A 10,211-nucleotide genomic window follows, 5' to 3' on the forward strand; every position below is an offset into this window, starting at 1 on the left:
AATTGGCACAACATGCCTGAATTCATGGCCGTGAAAATGGCTTAAGCCCGAGTTCCAATTAGAAAAGTTAAAAGTGTGCAACTATGTTGCATCAAGTCTAGTAAGAATTGTAATTTCAGTCCTTCCATAGGCAGTTTTGGTTGCCTAACCAAGTTCACACCCAATTATAATGGAATATAATGTGTGCGCGTGCGTGACACAGAGAAGGGGGGGGGGGGGGGGGGGGGGGGGGGCGAGCTTGGGGGGGATGGGGTGGTGGTGGTTATCCGTGAGAGATCTCAAGGAAATATGGTCTCAAACCCTGCCAATCAATTGTTACATTACAAATGGCAAATAACCCTGAAACCCTGCCAATCAACTGTTACATTACCAATGGGCATTGACCCAGACAGTACGATTTCTCCTCCTCAAATGAGAGGTCAGTGTTTAAGCCCCATTAGTCGTGGGCAATATATTATGGGTGTATGTCGGTTCGCTTTAACTTTCAAAACAAAAAATTATTACATTGAAAGAAATGTGAAGGGAAATGAACACTTTGAACCGACGGAACATGTTCTTTCAACCTTTTAACAGAAGTCTAATTGCAGATGAAGAAATAAGCATAAAATCCTTTGTACAAAAAAGCGGAAATAGAGAAAAATAAAAATTCCAGCATAATGTCAAGTATACCTTCTAAACCTCCAGGCCGAAACTGAAAAAAGGGGTTGATCATGCCAGCAAATTACCACACAACCATGTTCTTCTTTGATCTTATAGCCGTCATAGCCATAGCTCTGCAACAACCTGTTTGCTTGCAGCATACCATGGTAGCTCAACGGCACCCTCCCAAACCCTGTCAACTCTAGTCTCGGAATCCATTTCTCGAGCTTCTCGTGCCTCTCCTTTCTCTCCAGTCCCTCACATGCAATAATGTTCTTAATTTCCTCGCCAAAAAGCATCTTCTCTACCTTTTGACGCTCTATTGAGGCCCTCGACACAGTAGACTCCAAGCAATCAAACAGTGCTGCATAAAACTTCAATGCTTCCATGATTCTATCCATCAGACTGCACCCATTATGGTTTGATTCTTGCTCAGTTACCACCATCAGCTTCGGCGAAAGTCCCCAAAGGGCATTTAGAAAACCCCCCATCTTTGTTGAAGGTGACAAAGATAGTGGAGATGATGATGATGAATCAGGACTCGGGCTATACATATTACTCACATCTTTCTGAAGAAAATCTCCCAAAGTGCGTGGATTCATCTGCAGGACTTTTTGAAAGTGATGTGAATTTGAATTCTTGGATGCTGACGGGGAGCTTCTTCTAAGCATCTCATCATCAAAAGCCAAGAGAGAGTGTAGTTGAAGTGTGGAGCTGATTGCAAGAGCTTCTCCCGTCTTACGCAAACTTTCAATATCAAGATTCTCTAATTTACCAACTACAGGATTGAATTGGAATGGGATGTCCAATTTTTCAGCTTCTTCGTTCAATCGATGAGCCATTTGTTCCAGTACCTCTTTCTGTTCATGAATGCCAGTGATTCTCAAATGGGGCGGACCTTCAGGCCGTGCACTTAATGCTTGAAGAAGATTAATCCACTGAGCAGGCTCGAAAGAATTGAGATCGATAATATGAACCATCTTCTCCCCTTCCATAGCTTCTATAATGGCGTGGTTTGTGAGAACATATGAAAGCTTCAAGAAGGGGCAAAGCTCGAAGAACAATCTCTTAACAAGAATTTCGTCAGAAACGGATGATATTTTGGTAGAATTGAGGGCTTTGTGCAATCCAGGCCAGCCTTTAAGCATCCTGTCAGCAAGTGCCTCAGTGAAATAAGCAGCAATTCGCTGCATCGTATCGCCATCAGGTGAGGCAAGGTAGGACATGTGCTCGAGGCCAATATTTGCATTCTCAACACTACCGGCAGCAACATGGTTAGCACAGGCAACAAGAAGGTGGATAAGACATAAACCTCTCTCCTCGGACTTCATCTCCCTGAGCCATGGATATGGTGATCCTAAACCAGGGGAAAGCGACATCAGGGAGAAGAGTTGAAGGGGTGATGAACTCACAGATGATGATCCTTCCTCTTGAACCATTTTCACCTTTAACAGCAAGATCGGGCTTGTACTGCCTAAAGATGGGATCTGAAAATGGACGATTATAGATAAAATGAGACCAAATTTTAAATAAACTTAATGCCACAACAATTGCACTAGCACTACAATTGATTGCCAAGAAAACTGATGAAAGGAAAAGAACAGAAATTTTCTATCTTACGTGTATGTCTTTTGCTTTACAATCACTCTGTTTGGTTATCAATAATATTGAAGAAAATAAAAGAATTATTTTTAAAGAAAATATGAGTAGTATGTTTTATGTTGTAACATTAAGAACTTCCCCAATCATGCCAAAGAGTTCTATTGCACTTAGCTGAGCAGAGTGTATATTTTCTGAGTCCTAAGAAAATAAACTTTATACATCACCAAACTCTCATTTGTTTCTCTATATCTTCTGCTCAACCACTAAATGGAACAAAAATGACGACAACGATATTATACAAGCCGAATCCTCTCATTAGCGAGTGGTGAACTTACAATAACTAACGGGCACAAGCCGATTCAATTTGTGTATCATTTTTTCAAACCGTAAATGGATCTCAATAAAGCAAAATAATTGTACTGTTTTTCAGATAAGCAGAAATGATGAAAAATTATCAAGATTCAAATTAATTCATACATTTATATCCTCCTAATATTCATCAGCAACAAAAAGAGCAAATTTTTGCCTCATTCACCAAATTGTTGTGTTAGACTCGAAAAAGTGAAGCTTCCAGTTTTTCAGACTAACATTGAAGTTTCAATTTTTGTTCCTTTTACACATCCCAATTGAAATACCAAAACCTTCATGCATCATAATACAAAGATAATAATTGTAATATGATAACTCTATTCTCAACATTTCAAAAGTACAAGTCAATTGCAGTAAACAGAACCATTAGGTTCCATCGAATTTGAAAGAAAATGAAGGAAAATTACACCACCAAATCTTAGGAAAATCATTGCATACACAAACTCTCAAAACATGCTCATTGGATATGAATTATACATTGAATCAAACACAGGAATCCAAAAACAAGTAACAGAGAGAGACAGAGAGAGAGAGAGCGAGGGAGGGTAGAAAAATTACCAGAAACAGTTTAGTGTTTGCTCATTGAATTACTGAACAAATTCAAATTCCCAACTGGGTTTTGCAATTGAATAGAAACCCAGATAAAACCTTGTGAAAATTTCCAATCTTGTTGAGCCAATCTCCTTATCACTCAGAGCAGTTATTGTTGCAAAAGTGGGGAATTATAGCTCTTGTCTTGAAGGGTCTTTCTATGGCTGCTTTGGAAACAATTCAAAGTGGGGTTTTTGTCCTCATTTTTTTGTTTGTCCTTTGGGAGGATTAGAGGAATATGGAATTTGTGATAGACAGAGCTCTCTCTCTCTCTCTTTCTCTCTCTAGATTTGTGTTTGTCTGTATGCTATGTCTATGGGAATAAGAGCTGGCAAAACTATGGTATTATTCTCAATTAACACAAAATCCAAACATGTATTCACAAGACAGAACAAACACCTTTGCTTGTTGCTTAGTGGGTGATAGTGGGAATTGCAAGGGAAGCCTTCCAAGTGCCTCCAAAACTACTATTTTGTTTTCTTTTTAAAGGCAATAGAGTACCATCCAATTGGTACTTTCTTCTTGCATAAGGACAAAGAGACAAGGAGGTTGTGGGAAAAGCAAGAAGTAGACAAGAACATTTAACTTTAGGTGTGGACTTTTATAAGTGGGAGACCTTGGAATATCATAACTCCAAAGCTAAAAGTATTTTTAAATTATTTTTTTGCATTACCTTAACTCCAAACAACCCCTAATTTATGCCACATCTTCGTGCCATAGTGTCACCCCTCACCATCATATTTTAAATAATAAATGAATTCATTGAATGTGTGAAAACTTTTGCCAATGATACCCACTATGCAGTGTTTCAAGTTCTTTAAGCCTTTTTCTATGTTACCCACTTTGAAGTAAAGCATGGTTCTTTAAGCCTATACAACTTTTGTGGTATATTAATGTTTTTTAAGCTTTTAGTTATTAATAATATACAATTTTTTGTTTTTATTTAGGTAAATGCTCATCCAAACTAGCGACCGACTCTGAAATTTAATTCAGTGGGGGCAATTATTAACAATAATAAAATAAAAAATTTTGAGCCAAAATAATAAATAGCAACGTAGGTCTTTTCCGAATTTTGATTCTTATAGTTTTTATGGGGCTTGCGAGAGGAGAAAAGACATGGGTGTTTTCTAAATTTTGAATTTTTTATTGGGCAAATGAGTCAGAAATGAGGTTTTTTCCTTTTTTCTTTTTTTGGAAGTTTTTCTTAGAGGATTTTTGTGAATTTTTGGAGTTCAATCGTGGAACTTTTATAATTATCGAAGTTTGCATATATAAAATATAAATAACAGAAAACTCAATAGCAAAGGAAGAGTCTCTTTTTTATTTTGATTCTTAAACATGAGTCTTTTCTGAATTTTCAAAATTTTGTTGGGCAAAAGAGTTATAAAATAAGGGATCTTTTTTACTTTTGCAAGCTTTTGTAAGGTCTTTTATGAATATTTTTAAAAGTTTAGTGGGGAAACTTTTAGAATTATCAAAGCTTATTTGTAGAAAATACAAATATATTTTTTTCCAGTGGGGGGAAATTGACCCCATTGGCGCTTAGCCACTGCTCAGACACCTACAAATATCCCACTATGGACTCAAATGCCTCACTTCCCCTTTGATGGAAGAGAGAGTATACCAAATGAACTAATAATCCCTTGATTGCATACTAGTCTTAATGATAAGGAATATTAGCTCAACACGAAAGTCAAAGAAATTTGGATAGATTACACGTAGATGAGATATCATCGACTTCTATATGGAATAACTCTCCTAGTCCTTGGTAGAGGAGTAAAGGGAATCAATTCCCTATGTGGACACGACTATCATTAATTCTCTTATAAAGGAAAAGTCAGGCAACTCAAAAGGTATGCCAAAAATTCAATGTAAAGTCTTCTTTTGACTTATTATGGCTCAAGTACTAACTTGACCGTCAGAGTGCACCCGCCCGGCACCACACCAGTCGTCACTTCTCTCTTGTCTTGCAGGAAACACTCTCGCTCTGGACCATCTAGATTTTTGCATCAACAGTTGGTGCCATCTGTGGGAACGTGTGCTAGTCCCACAAAGAAATTACAACTAGTTCCGCAAAGAAATTACAATCGAGAAATTTCTAATTTTTTCTTAGAAATTCCTAATTATTTTTTCCCAACTAAATCACGATCGAGAAATTTTTGATCTTTTCAATGATATTTGTGTTCGCTAGCTCACTCTCATGTTCTGTTCTTTAGCGTTCATTAGAGGGCCACCTTCACAGGTCACAAGCCCAAGTCTGGTTCCGAACAGGACTCTATTCTCTATTTCCATCTACATATACAACCAAGTTATAAATCAAGTAGAGCCGTTTACAGAGCAAGGTGGAGGAAGCTCTATTTCTATGGTCTAAATCAGTCTTTCTCCGAAACGATTGTTTCTGATGACGCACTGAGCTGTCATCCTAACATAGGCGATCAGATCCATTGCCGTGAACAATCTCCTAACCTTATAAGGTTTTGTAAGGTAGGTATGTAGGCTATTTAAATTAAGTTAATTGATGAGCGCTGAAAAGTGCGAATTTAAACCCCTTAAGCTTAGCTATTCTAGGACCTTTATCTATCTTATTTTCCCGCTTTAGATTGATTTCATGTTATTTCCATTTTCCGGTACTTATCCCCAAAAAAAGCTAAGTCAGCCAAATAAGAGCAGAAATAAAGCAATTCTGGGATGAATCAAAGAAATGAGCAAAGTAGAGCAAAAGGAAGTAAAAGATGGAATTTCAGCATCTTCGATCGATCTCACCTCAAGTTCGATCAATCGAACTTCCATCGATCTCAGCACTTCAAGATAGATCCAGGCCATGATGCCATTTTCAGATATCCTAAAAGTTCGATGGATCCAACATTATTCTTCGACCAATCGAACATTCTTGTCCTTATCCACATGCCAGATCTTATCCAGCTGTACCAACCTACCAACCACTTTTGTCCTTTTCCCAAAAATATCGTCAAAATATCTCAGATTTGTTTTTATCCAAAAAGGCGCCGCCATTGAGGATCGATCCAACTTCAGTTCGATAGATCTCAACCATATTCGATCGATCCAATTTCAAGTTCGATCGATCGAACTTTCCAAATCTTGAGAAAATCTAAATTCCAGCTCACTAAAAGTTATCTCATATCCAATCATTGGGGAATATTTGCTGTATGAGCCTAGCCATTTTGGGTGATTTTTGACCTACCTATATAAGGAATATGAGCCACTTTTTGAGGGGATTGACTCCAAAGACTTTTCATTCTCATTTTACACTTAGAGGCTAAGAAAGGAGGAGGTTAGAGACACACCATTGGAGACTCTTCATCAACCAAGGAGCAATCTCTACCATGAAGTTAGCCCTTTAGGGTTGGAAGACACCATCCATGAGTGGCTAGACATCCTCTTGGGGCTAGAGTTAGCCCTAAGCATGCTTTCTACATTTTGATTTATGTATTTTTAAGGGGATTTGTATTGTGATACTTGTTTTGACATATTTATATATATAGATCTTGTTTATTCAATGATTTGTATGGTTTAATGCTTCTAATTGATCATTTCATTCTATACATATGTCTATGTATACTAGAATAGATGTTCATGTGTTTATCTTTATTTCTTGTGTTGTTGATGCATGTCTATGTGTATTGATGCTATAGATCTAGAAATTGTTAAGACATAGTGCTTAATGCAATGTCCATGTGATTTATTTGATGGTTCATACTTATTTCTTGATGGATTGTGCCTCTCCCTTAGTTTAATTAGTTTAATTTCATGTCATTAGCTTAGTTGTAGTGTAGTGGTAGCTAGATGTTAAATGGGAGGACAATCCATGCTTGTTGTTTGATGTTCCATACTCATGAATGCAAGTGGCATATTTCTTTAATTTTGTGATATGTTTGGTTGTGAGCTTAAAGAAAGGATTAATGGTTTACTTTGATATGTTGTGCTATCCACAAAGTTGCTGAGCCAATGTATGCTTAATTTGTCATCCATACTTGTTAAAACAACCACACACTCACACCATTGTTACAATACATGCCTTTCCCCTCATTAATCATTTATTAAGGGTGTAGAAAAACTATGCTTAGTGGTGATCTCTAAACCCCAAAATCTCTCTCTCTCTCTTATTTTACCTCTATTGCATTATTGTTTATTTTAGTTTAAATTGCATCTTAGCTTAATCCAACCACCAACCAATCCTTTGATCACTCGACCTATTAACCCTAATCTTGATTCCATAACCTTTTGCAACCCTCACAATCCCTTGGTACGATCCCTGTTCACTCTTGTTATGTTAGTAGTAGTGTTGGTAGTAGTTTTTATAAATTTTAATTTGACCTAAAAGGCTTTTCTTGAACTGCACATTCACTACATCAATTTGGCGTATAGGAACGGCCGCCATCAAATTTTGGCGCCGTTGTCAGGGATTAATTAATTGGCAACGTCGTATTTGTGGAATCAATTAGGAATTAGTACTCTTTTGATTGTGTCTTTACTTTATTTTTATTTTTATTTTGGTTACTTATTGTGTTGGTTCTTGTTTGACTAGGAGCATTGAGCAAGAAGGTGAGCAAAGGTACATCCAAGCAAATGAGCTAAGAAAAGCATGGAAAAAGGCTAAAATCATTATAAAAAAAATTGCTAAGCTAAGCTAAAAGCTAAAAATTTTGGAGTTGAAATACTATAGAACCTTTGTGAGATCTTTCTAACTCAATCTCTAGATAAATCGTGAGCCCGTGTAGAGGCAATTTTACTTTTCTTTGCATGTCGTTCAAGCATGGGAGTACGGGAACAATGTATGTGGAGGAAGTTTGTTGATTTTTGATTTGTTTTGAAGGTGAAGTGTTTGTCATTTTTGCTTGTTGTGTTGCATTGTGCATGCATGATCATAGATCATTGAGACCCACTCTTGTCCCTTTAAATTTTCATCTTGAATCCATTATTCGAAACCCTAGGGGAAGAGGTAGTTCTAGTCAATTTATTTCATCAATAGAATGACACAATGAGGACCATGTGGAGGACCTTGGTCACATAGACCAACAAGGTATCCTCCACCCCAATGTGCATCATGATAACATGCAAGTACCATTAGGCATGCCAAGGCCATTCATTCATCCACAACAACAATAAGGCCAAGTTTCATTGGGAATGCCAAGGCCAATCTATGCTACACCACCTCCTATTATTCAAGGTAACCAAGGTGCCCATGTTGCACCTCCAATTGCTAATCCTCCCCTTGCTTTAAGAGATTACTATGTGCCTAATGAATATAATACACCCACATGCATTCAATTGCCACCATTTAGAGCACACCATAATAAAATTAAGCCACAAACCATTTAAATGCTTCCAAACTATCATGGACTTCCAAGTGAAGAACCTTACAAGCATTTGGATGAGTTTCTTGAAGTATGTTCCACCGTGACATACACGGACATGCCGAAAGAAGTCTTAAGGCTTAAACTTTTCCCATTCATCCTAAAAGACAAGGCAAAATATTGGTTTAACAATCTTAGGCCTTTTTCAATAACTTCTTGGGCGGAAATGCAACAAGAGTTCTTGAAGAAGTACTATCCGGTTTCTAAGACCAATGCCATGCGAACCTCAATTCGAGAGTTTTCACACGGGGATGGGGAAACATTTCATGAGGTATGGAAACGCTTTAATGAATTGCTTAGGAAGTGTCCACATCATGACATACCCAAATGGCAATTAGTTCAATATTTCTTTGAGAGCTTATCGGACAATCATAAGGGCATGGTTGATGCTTCCATGGGTGGATCTTATATTGACAGGCATGAGGATGATGTGTGGCGTCTCTATGAAAGCATGAGTGAAAACTCTTTGCATCGTACCTTATCTTTAAAGAACGGTAAAAATTCTAGTGGTAGGAAGAGTGTTGGCTTACATTAAGTCGACCACTCCAATGAAATTGCCGCTGAAATGAAATTATTATCTCAAAGGTTTGATCAATTTTTGATCAACCAAAACTCAGTAAATCAAGTATCTTCCTTCCCTAACCATTCCCATCATGCATCTAATGAGACATATTTGACTTGTTTAAGTGTTTTACATTCTATTTCTAATTGTCCCCATGGGCATGTGCAAAGTGAGCATCATGAACAAATCAATGCAACATTTGTTAATCAAGGGAACAATCCTTATGGCAATCATTATAATCCAAGTTGGAGGATATAAACCATTTCAATCACAAGGAAACCAATTCTCTAATTCTCATTTTCCAAGTCAATCGTATTCTCAAGGGAATTCTAGAAGTCCTACCTTTGAAGAGAAAGTTTTGACCGCTCTAGGCACTTTAGAAGCTAACACTCAATTGCTTCATTCTCATTCTCAATCCATTGCAAAGCTAGAAACCCAAGTAGGGCAAATAGCTAGTACCTTGAATGCCAGAGAGAAAGGGAAAAAGCCTTTGAATACCCCACAAAAGCAACAATGTGTTGTGGAGACTCATCCCTCATCAGAAGGTCACACAATAGAGCATGTCAATACGGTGAGAACCTTGAGAAGTGGGAAGATTGTGGACAACCAAGTGGGTATGTCCAATGAAGAGAGTGAATCGGTGCAACTCAAAGTTGACACCCGTCCCATTTCACATCCTATTCCTCATTCATTGCATATATATGATTTTTCAAATGAGAATGTGTTGAAAAGTGATTTTGAAAAGAAATATTTGCAAAATGATTTGAAAACTTCTTGTATTGAAGAGACTTCAAAGAAAAATTTTGAAAAGATTTTTGAACAAAAAGCTCCATTTTCGGATGCCTTAAAAGGATCAATTTCAAATGACAAGCAAAAGGCCAAAATCAATGAAATTATGGATGTATTTAGGCAAGTGAAAGTCAATCTTCCACTTTTGGATGTAATCAAGTAAATTCTGGCTTATGCCAAGTTTTTAAAAGACTTATGCACCCAAAAGAGGAAGAACAAAAGCCAAGCACCTAGAAAAGTGGTCTTAACCGAGCAAGTAAGCTCAATTTTGCAACATAACACTC

At 37.3% G+C, this 10,211-nt stretch overlaps 1 protein-coding gene across 1 annotated transcript; it reads right to left on the bottom strand.

Moving 5' to 3' along the window:
- Positions 1-423: 423 nt before the first annotated feature.
- Positions 424-3,628, bottom strand: LOC132295106 (scarecrow-like protein 3). Its single transcript, XM_059793197.1, has 2 exons — positions 3,169-3,628; positions 424-2,126 (listed from the first exon to the last, which is right to left on the bottom strand). Exon 2 carries the CDS (start codon positions 2,076-2,078, stop codon positions 660-662), a length of 1,419 nt encoding a protein of 472 aa, XP_059649180.1. The 5' UTR covers positions 2,079-2,126; positions 3,169-3,628; the 3' UTR covers positions 424-659.
- Positions 3,629-10,211: the final 6,583 nt, after the last annotated feature.

Source organism: Cornus florida, unplaced genomic scaffold (assembly GCF_030987335.1).
Source record: "Cornus florida cultivar Cherokee Brave unplaced genomic scaffold, ASM3098733v1 CherokeeBrave_3.0.0_Hap2_Chr02, whole genome shotgun sequence".
Taxonomy (NCBI): Eukaryota; Viridiplantae; Streptophyta; class Magnoliopsida; order Cornales; family Cornaceae; genus Cornus; species Cornus florida.